The following is a 25,651-nucleotide window of genomic DNA, read 5'->3' as shown; positions in this document are numbered from 1 at the left end:
TAGAACCCGACCCCCTCCCTCTTTTCTCTCCACAGCAGCCCACCCTTGTGCCCGGGACAATGGCGGCTGTTCCCACATCTGCATTGCCAAGGGTGATGGGACGCCACGGTGCTCATGCCCAGTCCACCTCGTGCTCCTGCAGAACCTGTTGACTTGTGGTGGTAGGTGTGACCTCAGCACTTTCTGTTGGGACGTTGAGCAGGACCCGATTCTCTGCCTGCCAGGTTGCTGCCTGACAGTCTTTTAATACATAGTCCCTGTGGCATCCAGTATCCTGAGCAGACTGTCTCTTTGTCCTCTTTTCTAATATATGCATTTCAGGGCTATGAATTTCCCTCTAAGCACTGGTTTTGCTGCATCCCACAAATTTTGATAAATTGCATTTTCATTTTCAGTTAGTTAAAATATTTTAAAATTATTCTCAATAATTCTTTGGCCCTTGTGTTATTATGAAGTGTGTTGTGTAACTTCCAGATGGTTGGGAATTTTCCAGCTATCTTTCTGTTATTGATTTCTAGTTTAGTTCCATTAAATTTTTGTGGAATTAATTTCCATTTCCTCATCCCTAAAACAGAAGCAGCCATCCTCCATCACAGGCTCCTCATGGGAGTAACAAAGACAGCGGAGAAAGCACGTGCACACGCGTGTGTGACCGAGTGTGTGCGCATACTCCCCCTCCTCCTCTGAGCTCCTGGGGGCCGGTGTTCACCCTGTCCCTTTTCTTCCCATGCTCACCCCCATGACCTCCACGCTATGTCTCACACACGGCATACGCTTTGTATGATTTCTGTCCTTTTAACTTCATTCAGGTATGTTTTATGCCCCAGTGTGTGGTCTACCTTGGTGAATATTCCATGTGAGCCTGAGAAGATGTGTCATCTGATGTTGCTGGGTGGAGTGTTCAGTAAATGTTGGTTAGATCCAGCTGATGGATAGTGCTGTTCAGGTTGTCTGTATCCTTCCTGACTGTTTGTGCTGTCAGTTACTGATGGAGGTGTTGAAGTCTCCAATAGTGGGTTTGTTTAATTTTTTAGTACTGTCTTTTCTCCGCCTTCTACCCTTGATCGTCTTCTTCCCTAAGGTTGCACAGGGAGTGGCCAAGAATGTAAGCTGCAGTGTCAGACAGACCTGGGTTCAAATCCCAGCTTTGCCACTTCCCAGCTGAGTGACCCTGGGCTGGTCACTCACCTCTCTGAGCCTCCACTTCCTTCTCTGTGAAATAGAGAAATTGAGAGCACTTACTTGATGGGGTTGTTATTAAGTAACAGAGTACTTTGCATGGTCCCTGACACATGGCACACAGGAATGCCAGCTGCTATTAGTTGTGAGAATGGCAGTAGTAATAAAAAGGAACAATTGTCATTGTCACCATGATGAAACCCAATCCCCAGGACTTCCTCTCCTCTTCCTGCAGGTCCCCCAGGTGACCTTGGATGTGCTGTTTCTGTGTTCCTCTCTTCTTCCCTCCTCCTCTGAGCTCCTGGGGGCCGGTCTTTACCCTGTCCCTTTTCTTCTCATCCTCACCCCCACGACCTCCACGCTGTGTCCCACACACGGCATATGCTCAGCACATCTCGGGAAGCAGGACCATGGGCCTGTCCTTCTGGAGCTTTCTCCTGCCCCACCTCACACTGTGAACCCCAGAGAGCTTGGCCAAGAACAGAGGGGATGTTTCATGACTGTCCCGTGGTGGGGGCCACCTTGACCCTCCTGAGCTTCCTGGTGGCTTGTTTCTGAGTTCCGGCCCCAGGGCCCAAGTGGTTGTGCAGGTCCCACAGACGTCCAGGCTGCCCTGGAGGAGACGGGGCCGGGGAGAGAGCTGCACAGAGTGCTCAGCTCTCCCTGGGACCCCAGCGCTGGGCCTCCCCAGGGGAGGACGCATCCCTCTGTCACCCGCCCCCAGGCTTCGGCCCTCAGACTTGAGGATGCCAGGCCCTTCCTCACGGCCTAAGAGGCCTGTATTTACTGTGTCCCTGGCCTCTTCTCTGGGGGCTCACAGGAGGATAAGGGCTGACTGAGGTTCCCAGGAGGTGCCATGGACCCTCGTGCCTCGTGCACCGGCAGAGCAGCGCCACTGCCAATGCTGCGCACGCGCACATTACCGAACCAGGCACCGCGCGCGTGCACACACTCGCTCACACACGCGTGTGCGCGTGCTTTCTCCGCTGGCCTCGTTACTCCCGCGAGCAGCCTGTGATGGAGGGTGGCTGCTTCTGTTTTAGGGACGAGGGGACGGAGGCTCTGGGAGGTTGGGGGGTCCTCGGGTCGCACAGCTGCTGGGGGAGCCTGGGTTCAACCCCAGGTCTGTGCAACCCCCATCCTGTCCCGTCCTCACTCTCCGGCCGCTGCTGCCAGGACTGGGGGCCCTGCGGGGAATCAGAGCCTGCCCCACGTGGACCCTCTTCTTCCTGCTGGGCTGTGGGGGGCTGGAGTCCAGGAGCGGGGCCTCGGCCACTGTCCACGTGCACCTTTCTGTGGCCAGCATCCCTGTGTTCTCTGTTGGTGGCTCAGTGAGCACACATCCGTCGTTGGCTCCTTTGTCCCCGGCTGTCCTCTGTGGCCGAGCCCAGTGGGAACAGCGGCCTTGTGTTCATTTTTGCTCACATCTCCTCCCCCATCTCACATCCCTATTCAGCCCAGTGTGGACCCCGCAGTTATGGGGGAGGCATGTGGGTTCCCAATGTTGAAAGGCTTAGTACATCTTGAAATCAGTACTTTTGTGAAACTGAAAGCTCTGTTGTTTTTTTGACCGTGCTGCGTGGCTTGCGTCCCTTAGTTCCCTGACCAGGGATTGAACCCAGGGCACGGCAGTGACAGTGCCGACTCCTAACCACTGGACCGCCAGGGAACTCCCGACACCTTTTTCCTTAATCAGATTTCAAGGGTATTGAGGACTGTTGCTAAACGTTAAAACGAAGTTTGGACCAGTTTCTGGGGCTCAGTTTCCTGTGATTTTCCAGACCGAGGAGTGGAGAGACGATGACGGGCCCCCTGGGAAATGGGGGCAGCCTGGGACCAAGGGGCTCCTCCTGTGTCTCTCTGCCAGTGCCCTGGCATCCGTGCCCACCTGCGTCTCGGCCTCCAGGACAGTGCCACTGCGCGTAGCCACTGAGTGCTATTGCGCGTCTGGCCCATTCTTAGCCTGCACTGGGGAAGTTGACCCCGAGGGGGAAGTGACTTGCCATGGCCACCTGGTACGAGGTGACCCCAGATCTCCTGTCCTTCACCCTCCCAGCTCACCACCCTTCCACGACTCCCTCCACCAGGGAGCCTTCGAACCCCATCCTCATCCACTCTGCTCCCCACTGTGGAATCCTCACCACCTGCCTTTCCTCAGCCCACTCTTCAACAAGGTGCCCGGGTCTTCCACCGGTGCCCCCCGCCCCCGCCATACCTGTGGGCTCGCTGGCCACCCACAGAGTTCTGGCTCCGCTGCCCCAAATGTGTAACAGGTGTGGGTGCTGACCACCCACTTTCTGACCCTCCTATTTCCGGCGGGGGTGCGGTGGACACTCCCCTGTAGCCAGGCCGTGCACACGGACAGCTTCATCACACACTGGGGGCTGGAGGTGGGACGCAGACAAGATGCAGGGCAGTGGAGACTGGGTACAGCACTTGTGAATTGAGCGTGTTCCCCGCTTTGAAACCCAGAGGTGTTTCGCCCAGTTTTTGCCCTGCTGGGCAGCCTGTGATGGTCTTTCTCTCCTCCCCAGAGCCTCCTACGTGCTCCCCGGACCAGTTTGCGTGCGCCACTGGGGAGATCGACTGCATTCCTGGGGCCTGGCGCTGCGACGGCTTCCCGGAGTGTGATGACCAGAGCGACGAGGAGGGCTGCCCGGTGTGCTCGGCCGCCCAGTTCCCGTGTGCGCGGGGCCAGTGCGTGGACCTGCGGCTGCGCTGTGATGGTGAGGCTGACTGCCAGGACCGCTCGGACGAGGCGGACTGCGACGGTGAGGCCCCGCCCCTCCCCTAGGCTCGCGCTCTCCGCCCTCCTGGAGCTTGGGCTCCATCAGGTCACGCATAAAGCCTTGGCCTGGAGCGAAACTGCCGTGGCCCCTCAGCTTGGGAGGGGAGAATGTTAGCTGCAGGCCCACTGAGAGCTGTTGCGCTCTGCCTCGCCAAGCACTTTGGCTTGAAGGCAGACTGAGGGTCTATCTTGCCTTCCCTCCTTCAGTCAAGAACGTTACAGAGACCCAAGTTAGGTCCAGTAGTCAGCTGGGTTTGCATGGTTTACGCCCTGGTTAAGCCCCATCCCAAAAGGCAGTGCTGTCCTCCACCAAGCCGTCTGTGGGATAACACTTACGTCTGGGTGGTTTCTAGTATCCCCTTGAACCAGGAGTTACAAAGAGATTTGCTTAGTCAACCTGGGTCCACGCTGGCTGGCAGTATCTTCCTTTTAGACCGTGACAGTGAAACAAATCTCTGTGCTCCCTCTGAGGTTTTCTTACATAAAATGACCTGCTCCGTTGGTTCCCGCCACACACCGTCAGCACCACGGCCCCATGACTGCCACTGAGCTGTTAATGGGTCGTTCTAGCTGCCGCCCCACAGCCACCGGTCCTCTTCTTGGATAACTCAGATATTATCTGTCCACTGTCCCCGTTCATGGTGAGCAGCCATTCTGTGGAAGGTGAAGGCCTGGGGGTCATTTCCCCGGATGTTTCTAGAAAGCCGCAGTTGTTAAGTCTTTCCAGCTCACAGCCCCTTTGAATTCGATGGAGACTGTAGACCAGGGATGAGCACGCTGCGGCCTGAGGGCCAAATCCAGATCGCCACCTATTTTGGTAAATGCAGTTTTACTGGGACACAGTCAGGCTCATTCATTTACATATTGTCTCTGACTGGTCCTGCACGGAAACAGCAGAGTTGAGTAGTTACAAAAGAGACCTATCTGTCTCTATACAGAAAAGTTTGCTGAGCCCTGCCTTACATCCTTGGCCCCAGCACAGTCTTGTGTCCAAGATCTCAGCAGGTGGCAGGAGCCCTGATTAGGGACCGTCCCCTCCCTCCTCCCACTGTGACTGTTTCTCCTGGAGAAAGGAAGCATCAGGAGGACAGCAGGCCCTAGTGGAGGCTCTGGGCTCTGCCCTCTGTTTCAGAAGCCTCCTCTCCTGTTAGGTTACCAGCAGACCTGCCCACTTATTGCAAGGACAGGGTTCCTTGTCTCTGGTTTCCAGAGTGGGCGCCTGGGGCAGGGCGGGTGGGGAGCTTAGACGGCAAGTACTGGGGGCGGGTGATGCCTTCCTCATGGGGCCATAGCCCTTTCCAGGTCAGCAGGGAGGCAGCAGTCAGCACCCAGCCTTCCTCGTCCTCCTTGCGTGGCCCGCCTCTGCCTTTCCGGTTGCGCTGTGCTCCCCCTTCCTGACCCTCAGAGCTCTGCTGGTGCATCCCCTGTCCCCTGCCCCTCCCACTCTAGGAGCCCAGTTCCTTGTGGAGCCAGCGGCTGTCCCCTTCCTGGTAACCTGGGAGGGCCTGGGCACAGGGGCCGTGGTAGTCCTGGTGCTTTGCGGGCCTGACCCATGGTAGGAACCTGATGAATGAATACCTCCCTGGGTCGTTGAGGTCTCTTCCCTGCCAGACCGCCCCCAGCATTGCATGGGCCTCGGAACTGGGGTCCTCGAGGGGTGGGTGAAGACTGGCTTTGCTGTGACCATGCCCCGACCCGGTCCTAGAAAGGGTCCGTTTGTCTGCTCTGTATTTGGAGCCCAGACCTCTGTTGTTGGGTCTGGGGGGGCGGGGCAGGGAGCCCCGGTGGAGGTCATCTGCTTAGTGCTCCTGGCTGCATCATGCCCTCCAGCCTCTCTGAACGCAAGGCCCCTCCTTGCAGCCGTCTGCCTGCCCAACCAGTTCCGGTGCGCCAGCGGCCAGTGCGTCCTTATCAAGCAGCAGTGTGATTCCTTTCCTGACTGCGTCGATGGCTCCGACGAGCTCATGTGTGGTGAGCTGGCTTCCCCGAGGGCGGGGTTGGAGGGTCGCCCTATGCTGGGGTTCTGTCCCAGGGCCGTCGGGTCTAGAGGGAGGAAGTGGCGGGGACTGAGGAGGCTGGGAGGTCAGGAGTATTTGGCCTCGGTAGGGAGTCAGGGAAGCCTTCCTGGAGGTGGAGGCGGCTGTGAGGAGGAGGAGGGGGAAACTGTGAGCCAAGGGGCATTTCAGCTGGGACAGAGGCACAGAGAAGGCATAGATGTGCCAGGCCAGACCTGAGTGTAAGGCAGCATGCTTCTGCCCAGAGCCCTCACTCAGCAGCATCTGTCAACAAGATCACCCTGACAGAGTAGTGGGTGAGTCCATTCCCTGGCAGCCTGCTGCCTGGCTGAGGAGGAGTGGTGTGTGCCCATGCACACACGTACACGCACACACACGCGCACACACACACACACACACACAAACACACACACACACACACACACACGCTGCATGCCCCTTGAGTGATGTAGCTTGTACGGCCAGGGATGTAGGGGCTAGAGAATGTGAAACCAGGGCAGTCAGAGAAGGCTTCCTGGAGGCGTTGGCTCTTGAAAGGCTGTCTGGTTCAGACAGGAAGGGAGCTGGATTCCCAGACAGGAAGTGGGAATGTGTCTGTGTGTCTGGGGATATGGCCACTTCGTTCACTGCGGAGGGACCGGGGCTGAGAGCTCTGCCTGCAGGATAGAGGCGTCTTGTGAATGGGGAAGAAGGAGGCGTCCCCAAGGGACTCACTGAGCGCTCTTGTGCCTTCACATCAACCCGGGTCAGGCCCCTCAGCTACCATCTCAGGAGCGTGGTCTGGGGGCCAGAGGGTAGCAGTGGGAGCCCCGAGGGGTCTGAGCCCCGCGCCTCTGCTGGGCAGGTGTCCAGTGTGACGGCGTCTGTCTTCAGGCTCCCATGTGATCGTGGCCCCAGCCGTTGGGGGTGATGTTTATCCATAGTCAGGCCTCGTCACCGGAACCAGCAGCTCTCCTCCCTTTCCTTTGGGCTTTGGCCGGAGGGGATGTTGTCGATTGCTCTCGGAAACGTGCCACCCTGATGGGAAAGTGAATGTCCTTTTGTCAGAGTTGAGTCCGGAGCCCAGACATGCCCTCCATGCCGCAGGTGGCTTTGATCGTGGGGCGAGCCCCAGGAGTGCACCTGCCCTGGAGCCCTGGGTGAACCTTTGCAGCCCTGAGCTGGCTCCTGGCTCTTTGGGTTTGACTGGGCCCCTGAGGCCAGGCCCTTCACATTCCACTTCTCACGCTTTCCCTGCCTAGGGCCTTCAGGATTCCCGGCCTCTGTGGCAGGCAGGCGTGAGGGGCTCAGATGGAGGCCCCCCCGGCCCTGGGTGCTTGGGTCAGCCCCGCCCCTCCGCGTGGTCCCGTCTCCCCGCCCCGCCCCCTCCTGCCGCCTGGGGCTCGGGCTCAGCTGGACTAGGGACGTGGACGTGGGAGGACCCAGCGCCTGCTTCCAGCCGAGAAGCTCCGGGTCAGGGGCATGAATAGGAGGCTGCTTCGGAGGAGTCGCTGCTGAGGGGCCGGGGGCCGTGGCAGAGCTGAGTCAGGCCGAGGAGGGGGAGAAGGTGCTGCGGCTCCATCGGCGGGTGCTGGGCCGGGGCGGGAGCCGCCCGCCAGGGCACACAGCGCCTGCCCCGCAGGAGGCCCGCTCCCTTTGGGTTAACGTCCGCTGTCGCTTCCTGCCCGTGCTCTGGCAGAAATCACCAAGCTGCCCTCGGACGACGGCCCGGCCCACAGCAGCGCCATCGGGCCGGTTATCGGCATCATCCTCTCGCTCTTCATCATGGGCGGGGTCTACTTTGTGTGCCAGCGCGTGGTGTGTCAGCGCTACGCCGGGGCCAACGGGCCCTTCCCGCATGAGTACGTCAGTGGGACCCCCCACGTGCCCCTCAATTTCATCGCCCCGGGCGGCTCCCAGCACGGTCCCTTCACAGGTGAGGACCCTGGGCGGCGGTGCGGAGGCAGACAGGGCGGGATATGGGGCGAGTGGATCAGGAATGCTCTTTGGACTTGACCTGAGATGTTCTCGTGGGGTGTGTCCTGAGTCGTCTCCCGGGGACTCAGGAATGCTCTTTGGACTTGACCTGAGATGTTCTCGTGGGGTGTGTCCTGAGTCGTCCCCCGGGGACACATCTCTCATAGGGCTTCTGCACCTGAACCTGGGTCTCCCGGGCAGCGGGGCTGGGGAGAGTGCGCCGTGTGCGTGGGGCGCCCCTGCCCCTAACTGGCCTCGTTCCCCCACCCCCTCCCCGCAGGCATTTCGTGCAGCAAGTCCATGATGAGCTCCGTGAGCCTGATGGGGGGCCGAGCCGGGGTGCCCCTCTACGACCGGAACCACGTCACCGGGGCCTCGTCCAGCAGCTCATCCAGCACTAAGGCCACGCTGTACCCACCGGTGAGTAGGGGCAGGAGGACGCCTGGCCAGCTCAGGGCCCCCCCGCCCACCAGGTGTACCCGCCGGTGAGTAGGGGCAGGAGGACGCCTGGCCAGCTCAGGGCCCCCCCGCCCACCAGGTGTACCCGCCGGTGAGTAGGGGCAGGAGGACGCCTGGCCAGCTCAGGGCCCCCCCGCCCACCAGGTGTACCCGCCGGTGAGTAGGGGCAGGAGGACGCCTGGCCAGCTCAGGGTCCCCCCGCCCACCAGGGGCAGGCACGTCCTGGGACCTCAGGATTTCGAGAATTACTTGCTGTTCCACCACTTAGAATGGTGGGTGCGTTCACCTTTCTCCCCGTCCTGACCTGTAGTTTTTCTCTTCAGCATCATTTTCTGTTCAGAAAAGAGTGCTTCCTGTTCATTGTGGATAACCTGGAAGCCACATAAGATTCTAAAAAGTGGGAGTCTCACCCATAATCCCACCTCCCGGGGTTGCCGTTGGGCGTTTCCCTGTCTGGGTGGCCATCTGGTTCCTCAGGCCCGCCCCATCGGCAGGGCCTGTCTGGATGGACGCAAGCTTCCCCTCAGCGTCCCCGCCAGAAACACTCTATTTTCCCACCCACAGCCTTGCTGGTTCCCAGAAAATAGCAGGATGGTTTTCTAAGGACAGGCACTCCTGGGGTGACTGTCGTGGCTGAAATGCTCCCTGGAGCTTCCGGCAGCCTGAGTGGGGTGACGGGCTGGCCCTAGGCCGAACCACACCCTAGAACGAAATGACTCTACAGAGGGTGAAGGGCCAAAGCCCCCAGTATCCCAGCCCCACACCAGGATCCCGAGGGGGACCCTCTCCTCGAGGCTGGAAAAGACCCCCATTTCCAAGGCGTGGCCCCAGGGTAACTGGGGCAAGCGTGATGCACGGATGTGAACTTGGTGTTACATATCAGGTTCTGACTTGATACGGTTCTGTGCTCTATAATTCTCCAAAACCTGACTTCCTGTGACGGCATGCTCTTCTGACGTGAAGACAGCCCCCTGAGCTTTCTCTGGGGGGTCGCCAGGGAGCCCCACCCACCAGGGCTGGGCCTTCCTGCCCTTCTGGGTGTCCCCCGTATCCGGGGTGTTGCCCCTCCTTATCACACCTGACCTGGCAGGACCAAGGAGTGGGGGGCAGCGGGGGTCATTATCTCGGGTTGGCAGGATCAGAACCAAATCCGGCTGCTCCAGGGCCCGACTGTGTTTCGGGGCAGAGGGAACAAGCAGCCTGGAGCTTCACACTCCTCCCCACCGTACCTCTCATCCTTCCTGCTGCTACTGACACCTGGCTTTCAGATGTCCCATGTAACCAGCTGAAAGCACCAGGAACCCGTGTAAGACTGAGCTTACCCCAGGACAGCCCCCTGGACCCCCCCATGCAGGCAGCAGGTTGCTCGGGAAACTGGCTTCTCCATCCGCAGCCCCTGCTGGGAGCTGGGGAGATCTTATCTGACAGCAAGAGATGACACTGACCACCAGCAATCTTTTTCAGCGGCTTTACTGAGATATAATTCACATACCCTCCGATCCACCCATGCACTTACAGTGTACAGGTCGGTGGTTTCTAGTATATTCACAGAGTTGTGCAGTCATCACCATCGTTAAACGTAGAACATTTCATCATCCCAGAAAGAAACCCTGCACGGAGCCAGCTATGTAAAAATTAACTACATTAGTTTGAATCAGTAATATCTGTTCGTGGTACAGAATTCAAAGGGCACAGTGAAAGGAGGGCCCAGCCCTGCTCAGGAGCTCACCCCTCCCCCGGAGGTACATCCTGTGGTGAGTTTATCGTGTGTCCTCCCAGAGGAAGTCTGTACGTAAGCGAGTATACAAGAGTATGAACTTTATTTTCCCAACAAAGAGAGTAATTTTTTTTTTTTGGAGATAATTGTAGATGTATATGCAGTTGTAAGAAATAATACAGAGAGGTCCTATCTCCCTTTCACCAATTTTCCCCAGTGGTAACATCTTACATAACTATGGTTGTCTCAGCCCATTCATGCTGCTCTAACAAAAATACCATAGACTGGGCAGCTTAAACTACACACATTTATTTCTCACAGTTCTGGAGGCTGGGAAACTCAAGCTCAAGGTTCTGGCAGGTTTGGGCCCGGTCCCTGGTTCATAGTAGTTGTCTCCCCCACTTCCTTTTCTTTCTTTCCTTCTTTCTTTTCTTTCTTTCTCACTGCGAGGCTTGCAGCATCTCAGTCCCCTGACCAGGGATTGAACCCGGGGTCATGGCAGTGAAAGCCTGGAATCCTAACCACTAGGCCACCAGGGAACTCCCTGTAGTGGCCGTCTTATCTGTATATGGTGGAAGGGGTGAGGGGGCTCTCTGGGGTCGCTTCTTTAAGGGCACTGATTCCATTTATGAGGGCTCCACCCTCGTGACTTAATCACATCCCCAAAGCCCCACCTCCTAATACCATCATGTTGGGAATTAGGTTTCGACATATGAATTTGTGGGGACACAAACATTCAGTCTATAGCAATAGTACAGTAGCATAATCAGGGCATTGATATGATACACTTTGACTTTATTCACAGTTCACCAGTTTTATATATGCACTTTTATTTTAAGACAACTTTTATCTATCTATACCTATCTATATCTATCTATCTGTGTATCTGTGTATCTATGTATCTATCTATCTATCTAGCAATTCTAGGTTCACAGCAAAATTGGGAGGAGGGTAGGGAGGTTTCCCAAATCCCCCTTCCTCCCCCTTTATCAACATCCCCCACCAGAGTGGGGTACTCGTTACAGTCCATGAATCTACACGTCACCATCACCCAGAGTCCATGGTTTACATCTTGAGTTCGCTTTTGGTGGTGTAGTATTCTGTGGGTTTGGACAAACGTGTAATGACATGTATCCACCATTTTAGTCTCATACAGAGCAGTTTCATATGTACTTTTTAAAACCTGCATGATAGCATCTGAAGGTAATGACAGCTCCTCTCTGAGCCTTGCTTTTTGCTACCAAGGATCAGTGAAAGCTGGCCTTTACCCAGCACTTCTGAGGAATACACTCTTCGTGTGCTGTTGTCACCCCGACTCCAGAAGGGGGCGCTGTCAGCCTCCTCTTTGGCAGATGAGGCCAAGGAACTGAGTGGTGATTACCCGCCCCCCTCCTCCCTGGGGCCATTCTGTCCAAGCTGACCACTCCCCTACCCTGCCTCTCCTGCACCCTGAAGTTTGTTTTGCTTCTCGGGCAGAGCTGTCCCCCTCTTGGTGACTGGAGAGTGCCCTTTTTTGGGGTGCGGCTGGGCCCACACCAGTGGGTGTCCAGTCATTCCCAGAATCTCGTTACCCTAACAGTGATGCCCGGAACTCCTGCGGTTTCCTCATTTCCCCTCCTGGGTAGGGGCCAGCGGGAAGATGCCCTGCAGCTAAGGCTGAGCATCGGTCATCTTGACCTTTCTTGCCAAGGGTCCCTCACAAGGGGACAGTCCATCTTCCCGCTAGCAGAGGGCCACACTGGCACGACCGTCCCTCTCAAACACACTCTCGTCAGGTCCAGTTTAGGGTAAAAATGGTATAGTGGTGTAATTTAAATTTATATTTCTCTTATTACGTATGATGTCAAAGATCTTTTTGTATGTTTAATAACCTTTGTAGTTTTATTTTCTCAGATGGGTGCGTTTATGTCCTTTTTCTATTGGGTTGTTGGTATTTTTAAAATTTATTTGTAAGGGCTCTTTATATAGAGATATATTAAGAAAGTTCGCCTGGGATAAGGGTTGAAAATATTTTTCCTAGCTTTCTGTCTTTTGATTTGGTTTATGTTGCGTTTTGCCATTTATACAATGAAATTATTCATCTTTTATGGGAGTTTGGGGGGTTTTTGGTCATACCCAGAAAGGCTTTCCCTTCTTGTAAAAATGTTTCTTTCCATGCTCTCTTTCTTAATGTTCTCAAGGTTTCGTGTTTGTATTTTTTTTTTTTTCTAATTTTTGGCTGCGTCGGGTCTTCACTGCTGCACACAGGCTTTCTCTAGTTGCAGTGGGCGGGGGCTGCTCTTCATCGCGGTGCGCAGGCTTCTCATTGCGGTGGCTTCTCTTTGCGGAGCACGGGCTCTAGGTACGCGGGCTCAGTCGCTGTGGCACGTGGGCTCAGTAGTTGTGGCTCGCGGGTTCTAGAGCACAGGCTCAGTAGTTGTGGCTCACGGGCTTAGTTGCTCCGCGGCATGTGGGATCTTCCCAGACCAGGGCTCAAACCTGTGTCCCCTGCATTGGCAGGCAGATTCTTAACCACTGCGCCACCAGGGAAGTCCCTTGTGTTTGTATTTAATTTTGATTCTCCTGGAATCAAGTTTAACTTTGATTCTCCTGGAATGTAATTAGGTGTACTGAGTGAGGCTGGAGGCATCCGACTTTATTTCTGTGCTGATGGCTACCAGGCGGCCTTTAGGGAATTCCCTGGTGGTGCAGTGGTTAAGAATCGGAGCTCCCACTGCAGGCGGCACAGGTTCAATCCCTGGATGGGGAACTAAGATCCCACATGCCAAGCAGTACAGCCAAAAGAAAAAAAAAAAAAAAAAGCGGCCTTTATTAGTCGAGGTCCAGTCAGGAGACGGAAGTCACATGGTGATTTGAAGAGAGAAAGTTCAAATATACAGTATTATCATCAGGGATTAGAATTGCAGGGAATTGGCCAGTGAGAGGTAAAGAGAACTCTTTAGAACGCAGGAAAAGCAGATGATCTGAGCGGGGAAGAGCCCCTAGCCCCCACGCACCAGGCGACCGAGAAGTCGCCGAGGTGCTGCACCAGCAGAACTTGCTAGAAATATGCCCATTGTAGTATTGGGGAGACTTCTTCCTTGACCTTCACCTCCCCAGCACCCTGCGGGAAGTAGCACCGACAGCAGCAGGGGAGGGGACTTGGGCAGGATCCCAGAGTTCTCCTTGGAGGCAGCAGTGAAGAGAAGCCAGGTCCAGTCAGGTTCATGGGCAGATGCAGAAATAGGAGCGCAAGGGCCTGGGGTGTGGGAGCCGCTGGGGGAGGCCCTTTCTGCTGGGCTTCCCTGCCTGGTTTCTGCTCTCTCTCTGTACACCACCCTCTTCCCCCAGGCGTGCCTTCCTAGCTTTGGGGTCACACCCCGAGGAAGCCGCAGGCTGGCTCTCTGGGCTGAAGAGGGCCCTCCCCCACAGAATAAGGAGAGGGGTCCGTGCCAGTTCCTGACGGGTAGGGGAGGGGTCTGGGCACGTCCTGTAGGTGACTCACCTAGTGTCAGGACAGCCTTGGGAAGCGGGTCTCCTTAGCCCCATTTTAGGAATGAGGGTCCTGAGGCCTCAAGAGGTGAAGTCCCTCACCAGGGAGCAGCTGGGAGGTGATAAAACAGGTCCCAACCCACATCTGCCGAAGCAGGGGGGGGTGTTGGCGAGGGAAGGCCGTGCCCTTTCCATCGCCCCAGGGACCTGGGGGAATTCAGTCCCTCAGGGCACTCAGACTCCCAGGTCTGGCTGTGCCCCTGGCAGGAACAGCTCAGAGGAGGGGCGGGGGGCACAGGCGGCGATGGTTGCTGGGGAAGGTGCAGACCCCGCGGGTGTCTGGCCCCCAGGTCCCTCTGTCCCTCTTGTGGGGCCGGTCATGTGCCACCTGGCTCTTGAGGGCGCATTCATGGGGAAGAGGTGTACTTATTATCACAGTTTGGGGCCAATATAGTCCCTTGAGAATGGGGCGCCCCTTCCTCATTTGCTGAGAGGGTGAGGAGGGCGGGCAGCAGGGCTGTGGCCCCTCCTTCCGTGTGGTGGTGCGTGTGCCTTGTCAGGGTTCAGGCTGGGATGTGGGTCCCCTGAATGTTAGGAGTAAGGAATGAATTATAGAGATTAGACTTTGCACCACGTGGGAGGAGATGGGGGAGTAAAAGACCAAAGAGGGGAGTTGACAGAAAAGCCCCTGAGGAACCTCGGGAGGCACTCAGTGGCGTGGGGACACGCCCGGGCCTGCAGGGACCCTTCCCTGCTGGTGGCACGGTGCAGAGGGGGCTTGTTTCGGGGTCCTGAGTGCGCAGCCGAGCTCCCGGGCCTGGGGTCACCACTGATCAGCGGGCCGGGCTGTCCCCCTGCTCGTGCCCACCCTCGGGCCACAGCTGCCCCTTCCCCTCCCCAGACCAGGAGGGGCCCTGGGAGGAGGGCAGCTGGTTGGGGGTGGCCGGTGGCCGGTGGGGACCGCCGGCTCCGGGGCCCGTGTGACCTTGCTTGGCTCCCCTCAGATCCTGAACCCGCCGCCGTCCCCCGCCACGGACCCCTCCTTGTACAACGTGGACGTGTTCTACCCTTCCAGCATTCCTGCCACCGCCAGGCCGTACAGGTACGGAGCCCCCGCGCCCCGCGGTACCGGGCCTGGTCCCCATTTCCTGCGGGAGAAAGCGCGGAGGGTCGGGGCGCCGGTGGGCATTCTGAGTTCAGAAACCATCCTGAGCCCACGGTTGGCAGCCCTGGGGGTGTTTTGTAAGCCGGGCCACACGTGGCCTTGAATGACGCCCCCAGGGGTCTCCACCGCAGCCGGCCCGTCCCCCGGAGGGCTCTGCGCTCTGTGCCTGAATCCAGCGCTGGGACCCCGGTGGGGCGCCACCCCTTGGTACCTCGGCTGGCCCTTGATGGGGCGATCCTTCCCCCTTACCCACTGCGAGGGCCTGCTTGGGCCCCGGGCCTGCTCGGCTCCGACCCCGCACTCCCAGCTGTCCCTTTAGGGGTCGCACGACCCCCTCCTTGGTGGGGAGCGGCCAGCTGGAGAGCGTTGAGGAGATACGGGATCCGGGTTTGCTGGCCTGTGGCCAGGGGCGGGTCGGAGCCAGGGTGGGCGAGGTGAACCTGCTGACCTTCACCCGATGGTCTCAGCCGACAGGGCCCGCCCACCAGGTGCGCTGGGGCCCCCGCCCCCACCCCCGGGCGAGCTACCTGATGGGGCAGGTGGAGGGTCGGCCCCGCCAGGCTCGCCCCCTGTGTAGAGAGCAGGGCTTGGGGGTGGCGGAGGCCCTTGGTCCTCCCGGAGCGGCGGACCCTCCGAGCGCGGCACCGCCTGCCACCTGGTGGCCGTTTGGGGAACTCCGGGGCCTGGCCGGGGAGCCGGGCAGCCGTGCAGATTCCGGGGAGGCCCAGCCGTTTACTGGGTCACTGCCCTGTTCAAGAACCTGCGGGGGCTCCCCAGTGCCTCAGTGTCACCGTGTGTCCCCAGAGCTGTCACCTCCACACCAGCCAGGCCAGGCCCCTCAGCCTCCAGTCTACTGCATGCTTTGCTCCTTCTGCCCTGGTTTTGGTCCCCCTCCAAGACCTCTGCCCTCCCCACTGTCTGTGGGCGTCCCTTCTTGCTCCCAGGGCTCCACGAGGCACATCCTGCTGCTGCACCTTCCTCAGTGTAGGCGCCCCTCGGGTGCTGGCCCCACCTTCCCGCCCGCTGTGAGCCCCACTGTGGCTCTTAAACACACCACGATCCCCACCTTGGACTCGGGCCAAAGGGTGATGTCACGGGGGACGGTCGGGAGGCATCTCTGGGATCAAGATGGGAGGCCAACTGGTCTCCAGTATTTACAGTAATGGTAGAAGGGGGAACGGTCGTTGACCACTTTCTCGTGTCAGATGCTGTTTCTAGCGCGTTCCAGGCAGAATCTCATTTTAATCCTCACAAGCTCCTTCGAAATGGATACTGTTTCATCTTCCCCATTGTGTCAATGAGAAACTGAAGCTCAGAGAGGTTAAGTTGCCCAAGGTCAGCTAGGTAGGCTCTGGAGGCCTCGTTCCCCGTAAAGGTGACCTTGGCCTCGGGCTGCAGTCCTTGTCAGGGCCTGGGCTTGGCAGCCTGCAGGGTAGGTGCCAGTGCGCCCACTTTAAAGGTGGCAATATTGAGGCTCAGAGAGGCCACATAGCCAGGGGGCCCAAGTGCCCAAAGGTGGACGTGCATGTGGGCCAATCTGAACCCAGGTCCCCTGTCCCTTGCTGTATCCCCTCCAGACCCTACATCATCCGTGGCATGGCGCCCCCTACGACGCCCTGCAGCACAGACGTGTGTGACAGTGACTACAGCGCCAGCCGCTGGAAGGCCAGCAAGTACTACCTGGATTTGAACTCGGACTCAGACCCCTACCCGCCTCCGCCCACACCCCACAGCCAGTACCTGTCGGCGGAGGACAGCTGCCCACCATCGCCCGCCACAGAGAGGAGCTATTTCCACCTCTTCCCGCCCCCTCCATCCCCCTGCACGGACTCGTCCTGACCTCGGCCGGGCCACCCTGGCCTCTCTCTGCCCCTGTAAATAGTTTTAAATATGAACAAAGAAAAAATTATATTTTATGATTTAAAAAATAAATATAGTTGGGATTTTAAAAACATGAGAAATGTGAACAGTGATGGGGGGTGGGCAGGGTGGGGAAACTTTGTACAATGGAGAAAATATTTATAAACCTAATTTTTTAAAACATCATTGCCATTCTTTCATGCCGTGTGTGTTGGAGCTGAGTGTCCCCACGGAGTGAACGCTGACCTCTGGCCCTCCCTGGACAGCTGTCGGAGTCGTGCACTTGTCCTGGGCATGGGCGTCTTGCCATCAGGCTCCCACAGGGAGGGGTGAGACCTCTGGGCAGAGGCCTGCGGGCGGGTCAGCTCCGGGGATGCCTGACTCGTGCACGACCTGATGCTTGATTTCATGCTCTGCTGTTGCCGTCCTGAAATTCTAAATAATTTTGAAGACCGAGGCCCTGCATTTTCATTTCGCATTGGGCTCTGCAGGTTACATACCTGGGCTTTGGGCTGTTCCTGGCTGGTCCTTGCTACTGTCTGACCTGTGTGCGCCGGCCCAGGGCCGCTGCTGCCCGTCAGGACAGTGCTGGGGTGGGGTGGGGGGGCGGGGGAACTTCCCCGGTGGTCCAGTGGTTAAGACTTCACCTTCCTCTGCAGGGGGCGCGGGTTCGATCCCTTAGCTCAGGGAGCTAAGATACCGCGTGCCTCGCGGCCAAAACACCAAAACCTAAAACAGAAGCATATTGTAGTAGATTCAATAAAGACTTTAAAAAAATGGTCCACATCCAAAAAATCTTTGAAAAAAAGTAGTGCTGGGGGGACACTTCCCTGGTGGTCCAGTGCCTGGGACTCGGCGCTTTCTCTGCCAAGGGCCTGGGTTCAAGCTGCGGTTGGGGGCCAAAAAGAGACAGTGCTGGGGGCCCTGCCATCCGCGCTGACCCCAGTGGATGGCGCTGCCGGGCCACACTTGCCCCGGGTTGGGGAGGGAGCCCCCCAGGCCTCCTGCTCTCCGGGCCCCCACAGTGTCCGTATCTGCAGATGGGCTGTGGAGAGCCTGGTCCTCACAGAGGCCTGCCCTGTGCCCACCCGGCTGGTACTGGAGGAGACATGGGTCAGGCCTGGTCCCTGCGCCTGGGGGTCCCCAGTCTGTGGAAGCAGCGGTGTGTCCTGAGGAGGCTGGGCTGTTCTGCAGCCAGGCAGGAAGAACCACACTGGCAGGGCTGGGAGGAAGGAAAATGCAGCAGCCAGGAAGGGCCTGACTGCCCCACCCCCACCCCCACCGCCACCGGAACGTCGGCGGGAGGTCAGGGCGGGCAGAGTGCTGGTGTGCCCAGCACTCGGGAATCAAACCACAAAGAGCCAGAAGACGTGCCTCCCCACACGACCCTGAGATTGCACCCTTGAGCCCTGAGGCCTGGAGTGCCGAGGTGACAGCAGAGGGAGGGGAGTCTGGTGGGATGAGGAGGGCTGTGGCCCCGAGGGCTCCCAGGCTGTTGGGCCAGGGGACACAGCTGGGGATGGGCCTGGGGTCCTGGGACAGACCTTTGAGGGGTAGCCTCCCCTGACTCCTGATTGCCCAGGAGATTGCCCGGGAGTTCCCTGAGATCGTGGGTCAGCGTTGGCGGTGACAGAAACAGGTGGGCTTGCCGGTGCTGCAGATGCTGGGGATGGGCCGCCTGCCGTCGGTGCAAAGTAACAGTGAGCATGGACGGCCCGCCCTGAGTGCCGAGCCGGGCCAGCTGTGCCACCCCTGGTGGGCATCTACACTCAAGGCCCCTTTGTAGACCGCAGCCGGCAGATCCGCCTCTGCCTGAAAAGCTTCATTTCTTATCTGCTCCATCCACCCGCCCCGTCCGTCTGTCAAGGAAGGGTACCATCCCCCCAACCCCGGGGCTACAGTAAGGCTTCCATGAGATCAGCCTTACTCAGTTGGGGCCTGGCAAGTAGCAGGTTCTCCGTGAGTGGGAGAGGTGACATACTTGCCCAAGGTCACAGCGCTAAGGACCAGCAGAGCTAGAGCGCACCCGGCCCCCCGGGCCCAAGGCAGCAGCTCCTGCCCACAGAGCTGCCTGCGGAAGGAAGCTCAGGGCTCGGAGCACTTGGGCCCCCTCACTCTCAGGTGCTCGTTAAAGCACCAGTACTGATGCAGGCAGCCAGTGGGGCAGCGGGGGGCGGCTGCATCATGGGGGAGAACTCCCACCCCCCAACTCTCCTGCCCGGTCAGCCATCCAGTCTGCTCGGGAAGCCAGGGATCTAGCCCAGGGTGGGGCAGCGGTGGCTGGGCCGCTGCTCCCTGGTGGCCTATGTGCGCTGGGAGGAAGTCCTCCCCTCCCTCTCCTGCAGGCCCCGGATAGAGCCATTGCATGGCCGGGGGCCAGAGGGTCAACCCACTGGTCTCCTACTATATGTCAAGTAAATCTATCAGCCTTTATTAAGTGGCTACTGTGTGCAGAGCTCTGCACTTAAGTCACATGCTGGGGCCCCAGAGAGCAGTGAGATGTGACCCCCTCCCTTAAAGGTGCTCAAAACCTAGTAACAGAGGCAGTTTCCAAAGCTGTGGGGAAAGCACAGTGTTATATCCTGGGAAGACAAGGAGGGCTTCCTGGAGGAGGTGATGTCTAATCTGTCTCTCGAGTATGGGGGTGAAGTTAACGGGCTTATTTCATTTAAACTTCACAACAGCCCAGCTAAGTCAATGGTATCCCCAGCTTGTAGTGGAGGAAACCAAGGCTCGGGGAAAAAGAAGTAAAGCCAGAATTTTTTTCATTCATTTGTTCAATCCTTCCTTTATCCAATACACATTACCATCTGGCTACTGGGTGCTGCTCAATGTGGCCAAAAGGGCTTCTAGTTTCCCTTTAAACCCTCTCAGCTCTGCGGTGACACCCACTGCTCCCCAAGTCTCTGCCATCCCTTACTGAGCCCTGCGGGGTTTCCCTCATGTGATGGCCCCCTCCCCACCAACCCCATCGGAGGGGATCCATTTGTTCATCTCGGCCGGCCTCCAACCCCAGGACGGGTGTGGGAGCTCCTCCCTGCCTGAGGTCCAGACCCCCTTGGGTCTGCAGCTGCCCTGGGCAGCTGAACCAAATCCATGTGCCCATATCTGGGGCACGTCCACTGTCAGGCAGGACGCTGGGGAACCAGGATGTGGGCAGTGCAGAAGGTTCTGTCCCTGAGAAGCCTGGGTGGTTGCGAAGCTGGGTGGGCTTGGACCCCACTTGGCCCCTGTTCCTTCTCCAGAGCCACTCCGCTGGCGCTTCTACCACTGGGACCCCCTTGTTGGACCACACCCTCTGATGATGGAGCTGGGGTCCCACCAAGGAACACCCAAAGGCCATCTTCTCTTTTCTTTCCCTGCAAGCTCGATGGTGGCCCTAATTATTAGCAACCCTAGTGGTTCCCCTTTCTATCACCAGTCCTTTGGTGGGAAGGGAAATACTCACCTCCCCCTGCAACCCAGACTGAATCTTAACGCAGTGAAGAAAAGGAAAAGAAACAGAGTTAAATTTCCATGTTAAAATGGGCCTACCCTTCATATCCCCCTAGATTTCCTCACTGGCCCCTTCTCTCCAGCCTCAACACATCCTAACCTGACCCAGCAACCACCCAGCACCAGCTCTGGCCCTTCCAGAGCATGTCCTCTGCCAGGGAAACCCCACTCCAGCCCTCAGATCAGGACTGAGCCTTGGTGACCTAGCAGAAGGAAAGACAATGGTGGTCTCTGTTCTCAAGGCAAGCTCATCCAATTTAAAGCCTTTTCTTTATCCTGAGCTGGTCTTTCCTATCTGAGTGTATGTGTGTGTGTGGTAAAACGTCCTTTCTTTTAGGAAATCACAGTAATAGTAAATAGTATTTTTAAAAAATCACTACTTGATAGAATTAAGCTCTGGCAGCTCTGTGTCTGTTCCTCAAGGTTAAGGAGTCATAGCTGGGTGGTGGGCATACGTGTGCTCACTAATACTTTTCTCTCTACTGTTGAGTATGTGTGAAATTTTTCATATAATTTTTTTAAAAGTCTAGATGGGTTGAAAATTGAAATATTAAAAATTAAATTACAAAGGGATTAGGGAGAAAAAGAGGAAGGTGGCAATTTGAGAAATCTAGAAGTTTTATGATGGTGAGGCCACTGCAGAGCTTTTGAAGTCACTCTCCTCCTTAAAGCCTGTCAATGGCTCCCCATGGTCCTCAGGAGATATGTTCAACTCAGATGCCTCCTCCTCCAGGAAGTTCTCCCTGACTTCAACCCTTCTGGTTAGGCTAGGAGCTTATCATAATTGGAGACTTTGGGTGCCCACTTATGTTGGACGAGGTACTGCGTTATTTCTTTTCTTTTTAATATTTATTTATTTGGCTGCGCCGGGTCTTAGTTGAGGCACCTGGGATCTTCCTTGCGGCATGTGGGATCTTTAGCTGCGGCATGCAGGATCTAGTTCCCTGACAAGGGATTGAACCTGGGCCCCCTGCATTGGGAGTGTGGAGCCTTAACCACTGGACCACCAGGGAAGTCCCTGCATTATTTCCTTTAATTATAGTGCACATGGCTCTGTGACCCACCTCAGTCTGGGATGGAGGAGCCTGAAGCAGATACCGGCAAGTCCTTTGATGATGAATGAGTAAAGGGATGCACGGATCAGTGGGTGGCTGGGCCACCTCCTCCCCAGGAGGGCAGGTGCCAGCCCTGGCTGCCCCCTCCTGCCCACACACTCAGAGGTGTCCCTCTGAGGCACCGCCCCCTGTCATCAACAACACTGACTTGTGCCAGAGGACCAGAACTGGGACACGGACAGGCAAGAGAGAGACCAGATTGAATAGGACGAAGGCTTTGTGCTGGATTACTTGGAAAGGAAAGGCAGGAGATAGGTAGGCTTAAGACTTCCTCACCAGACAAAAGGTAGCCCATTGGAAGAACAAGGGGGGCCCAGCTGCAGGGAAGGGTCACACGAAAGAGCATTGTCAGAGCATCGGTCAGTCAGAAAGACCAGGAGGTCTTTAAAAAGAATTTGTAATGAAATTAACAATGACTTACTGAGCATCTACTGTGTGCTAAGTACTAGGTACTGTAGTACAGCAGTGAATAAAACAAAAACTAACCTCAAGAAGCGTTTAGTCCAATGGATCTAGAAACAGAAAGTTCAGTTTTCAGTCCTGCTCAAGAGCACAGGGTTCATCTCATGTTTAATGTTATTTAAAGCATCACATTGTATAGAGTGCTTTTACTGTCCCGGGGTTCCCTGCAGCCCCTCCCCTGCTCCTAGGTCCAGTCGCTAGGCACTGCCCCTCTGGTCCTGTGCTACTGCTATAGCACAGCCTTGCTGCTCTTAATCCAAACAGTCCTTTCTAAAGTACGGCCAGCCCTGAATTCGCCCTTCTGTTGCTCCGAAGCTTTTCCTGGCCCTCGCTGTCTGAGGATGAACCTCAAGTTCCTCTGTGTATCCTCCAAAGCTGCTGAGTCCCTCCCATTGTTTTCCCCCCAGACCTGTGATCTCCACGACCTGGTCCTCCAACAGTTGTGCCTCCCCCAACCATGCTTCTGCAGTTCCCTCTGCTGGGTATGCCTGCCTCTGCCCCACCCCGGACTATCTGTATGTATGTCCCTCTCCCTAACCCTCTGCACCAAGCATGTCTTCTGAACTGGTTTCAATCTTGACTGTGTTCTTCACTAGCTGTGTGGCTTGGGCAAGGCTCTGAGCCTCTTCCGAACAGTAGAATCAAGGCAAGTAACATCTGCCCTTGGTTGCTGCCTTCCTAGAGGCCCAGCGCCCTTCAGGGCATGGACACAGGCGGGGAGGTATTATCACCAGCACTTTACAGACGAGACCTGGAGATTCAGAGGGGCACTGGTCACCCAGCCAAGGTCACTCAGCCAATACGGGTGTCTAAATGCTTTCTGGGTCTCAGTTAACTAACATGTAATGTTGGGATGATAATCTACAAGCAATGAACTCCTTCTAGATTCTGCTTCTAGCCACAGGCTCGCTGAAAGGGGTGAGCTGGGGCAGAGGCATGTTTGCACCAGAGACCCAGCTCCCCAGGTGCTGGGGTTGACCCAGTTCAAGCTGAGCTCCATTCTCCCTGCCATTTGGCACGGGGGCTCAGAGAGTCTGAGTCAGGGAGGTGGAGGGCCAGCTGGGGCGGGTGCATAGGGGTGCAGCGGGACGCTGAGCATTGGGAAGGCAGCCCAGGGGCCAACTCCAATGGTCCTGCCATCCCGCTACCCCCAGGGGCCAACTCTGTCACTTTTCTCAGGCCTGGCCTCTGGGAGACAGCCCGGGGAAGCCCCGCAGGGAGCCTGCCTCCTGTCGTTGAGGTGGAGTGGTCATCTCTGACCAAGCCAGTGCCCCCAGGGAAACCTGCCATTCTCCCTGCACGGGGTCCCCTTTACGACTCCAGGCCCGGCACCCATCTGAGCATTGGGACTGTTGGTTTCCCCCGGGGCGTCACCTCTCCCCCCACAACCCAACCTGCTCCAAAGCCCCATCCTGGGGTCTCAGGTCTCTCTCCCTGCCACCCAGACCTAGGCCCACGGTTCTGTTCTCCCTGTCCCGTGGGTGAAAATGTAACCTGCTCAGGAAGACCCCGACCACTCTGCGGTCTGCTTTACTTACCTGGTGTTGCCCAGGTGGAGTCTGACGTCTCCCACAGACGTCAAAGCCGGGACCGTCTGCTCCCTGCGCACCCCCGCAGGCTGGGCACAGACCAAGTGCCCGCTAGATTCTAAGAAGCTCCTGCGTAAATCCTTCCGCGAGGCAAAACAAAAACCCCCGCCTCTCTGTACTTCGAGTCCCTCACGGAGCTGGGCGCACAAATTGGGACACCTGGCCCCTCACTTTGCCCCTGTAACTCCTGGTACTGTCGCCGCCTTTGAGAACAAAGTGACCATCCCCAACGGGCGACCCCTCAACCTTTATAAAATTCAACCGTGGAGAATGCGGGCGTCGATCCCGCTACCTCTCACATGCTAAGCGAGCGCTCTACCATTTGAGCTAATTCCCCAACCCGAAAATACTTCCGCCGCCGAAACACATTGTGGCTCACGTCATCACCCGTTTCCTCCAGGCCCTCCGACCCGCCTGCCCGCCGGTCTCGCTACCCCATTGGTTCTCTTGAAACTCCCAGAGCTGCGGCCATGATTGGTTTGGCTCAATTTAGTTTTAAAAAGCATTGGCTATTGGATTGGTGGTCCGAAGCGTCCGTCAAGCGGAGGCCCTGCTGTTGCTACGGCGTAGGGGGACCCAGCCAGGTTTCTCTCGGTTTCTGATTTGTTTCTCCAGACTCCGGGGTCCTAGAGGTTCCGGATCCGTCAAGTCCATGGGAAAAGAATGCGCCCCTCGCACTTGACGGACGGGGTCTGCGAGCCAATCGGAGTGGGTGCAACGGGGCAGCAGTGTGACCCAATAGGTTGCAGGGGGAGGGAGAGGGAGGCCAATGAGCGTGGAGCCGGGGGCGGGGGCAGGGCCTTGATTGGTCGCGAGGCGGCCGGAGGGAGGGCGGGGGGAACTCAAGGCCTGCTTGATACGTCCGCCATTTTGGGCGCTTCGCTGATGGTGTCGGTGAGCGCGTTTCCCGCCTGAGCGCAACTAGCGGCGAGTCGCGGGCACCTCCAGGTAATGGGGGGAGGGGGCGGCGGAGCGGACCGCGGCGCGGGGTGCGCGGGGTGCGCGGCGCGTGGGCGGCGGCGGGGCCCCTCAGCCCGGCCTCGGCGGCTCGGGGAGGGAGCGTCCCGGCCCCCTCCCCTCCCCCCCGGAATTCGCCGCTGGGCGGCCGGGGAGGCGCGGCGCCCGGGCTCCCCGGCTCGTCCCCGCCCGCGCCTGTCAGCCGCTTGCTCCCCCGCCGCAGGCCGCGGGGGCCCCGCCGGGCCGGGCGGCTGGGTGGGTCGCGGGCCGGGCGACGAACTTTGAGCCCGCGTTGACGTCCGCGGCCTGGCGCGGCGGCCGGGCGCGCCCCTAACCCGGCCGGGCCCCGCTCCGCTCCGGCCTTCCCGCCCCGAGCGCCGTCCGCTGCCCGCGGGCCCCGGAGCGCGGAGCGTGTCAAGTTGAGGCGGCGGCTCGCCGGAGACTCGCGAAGGCCATTGTTGGACGCGGTTCTCCGGGAAACAAGTTCTGTGGGTTTCTGCTCCTTCGCCGTAGAGTCATCGGAATACGCAGAGCCCGGCTCGGAGCGTTTAAATCTCCTTCCGAGCGATTTGCTAACTCCGGTGTTGCGACTCCAGCGCAGACCTGGTCGCGAAAGCCTCCCTGGCGCAAATGCACTAGGGGGGTGGTCCTTCTTTCGGCCGCAAGTACCTCCCTCTTAAAGAAACCCTCTCGCCGTTCCCTCGGAGGGGCTTCCTCCCGGTCCTACTTGCCCTGATCACAACTTGGACTCTTGGTTGTAGGTGGACGGAATGAGTCCTTGGATGTACCTGTGTGTCCTGACGTTTCAACCTCGGAGCTTCGTGTAATTTTCTCGGTACTTCACCATTTTCTCTGTGGGTCGGATAGAGCTTTATGTTTTGTTTTTCTGGGAGGGGCGCTTCGGAGTTGTTTCCTTTCATCCTCACAGCACTTAATGTTAATGTGGCTGTTTTGTTAATGTGGAGTTGAATGCGATTATGTCCTCAAGGTCACGTTGTAGGTAGGCAGCAAGTGGGAAAGAGACTCCAGATTTCCAGCCACTGGAAAGTCTCCTAAGCGGTGGTAGTGGGGGAGCTTTCTTTGCTCTCGGGTTAGACTGCCTGGTTTCAGGTCTCAGCTTCACCACTTTCTAGCCCTGTGACCTTGGGCAGGTTACCCAAACTCCCTGCTCCTTCTGTGATACGGGAATAGCAGCAGCGTCTCCCTCCTTAAGTTTGTCGGGAGGAAAGGAGTTAATACGTGTAAAGAAGGTAGAAACGGTGCCTGGCGCGAAGAATACGCTGAGTAATTAGTGGCCATTATTAATTTAAATTTGATTTTTAAATGTTTAGATACTATTAGGAAGTCACATGAGTGTTTAAGTCCTGGCTTTTGGTGTCTGTCTTTAGAAAGCTGTGTGTGTTTAAGAGTCATTTGGCCTGAG

General features: G+C 57.4%; 2 protein-coding genes across 6 annotated transcripts in view; both read left to right on the top strand.

Moving 5' to 3' along the window:
* The window catches only part of LRP5 (LDL receptor related protein 5), a 109,805-nt gene extending 92,542 nt beyond the window's left edge, over positions 1-17,263 (top strand). Inside the window, exons 17-23 of the mRNA XM_079928957.1 lie at positions 36-161; positions 3,714-3,950; positions 5,828-5,938; positions 7,661-7,897; positions 8,219-8,358; positions 14,590-14,687; positions 16,328-17,263. Coding sequence (XP_079785083.1) covers positions 36-161; positions 3,714-3,950; positions 5,828-5,938; positions 7,661-7,897; positions 8,219-8,358; positions 14,590-14,687; positions 16,328-16,589 — 1,211 coding nt within the window. The 3' untranslated portion in view covers positions 16,590-17,263. The remainder of the gene's footprint in view (positions 1-35; positions 162-3,713; positions 3,951-5,827; positions 5,939-7,660; positions 7,898-8,218; positions 8,359-14,589; positions 14,688-16,327) is intronic.
* A 6,844-nt stretch (positions 17,264-24,107) lies between these two features.
* PPP6R3 (protein phosphatase 6 regulatory subunit 3) overlaps positions 24,108-25,651 on the top strand; it is a 126,578-nt gene continuing 125,034 nt past the window's right edge. For 4 of the 5 annotated variants that reach the window (XM_079928836.1, XM_079928835.1, XM_079928838.1 and 1 more), the window contains exon 1: positions 24,108-24,219. The gene's annotated coding sequence lies outside the window, so the exon portion shown is untranslated. The remainder of the gene's footprint in view (positions 24,220-25,651) is intronic. The other variant, XM_079928839.1, reaches the window with a different exon arrangement.

The sequence above is a fragment of the Stenella coeruleoalba genome (assembly GCF_951394435.1).
Source record: "Stenella coeruleoalba genome assembly, chromosome: 8".
Taxonomy (NCBI): domain Eukaryota; kingdom Metazoa; phylum Chordata; class Mammalia; order Artiodactyla; family Delphinidae; genus Stenella; species Stenella coeruleoalba.
Note: the sequence above shows the minus strand (reverse complement) of the source record. Positions and strands in the feature narration are given on the sequence as shown.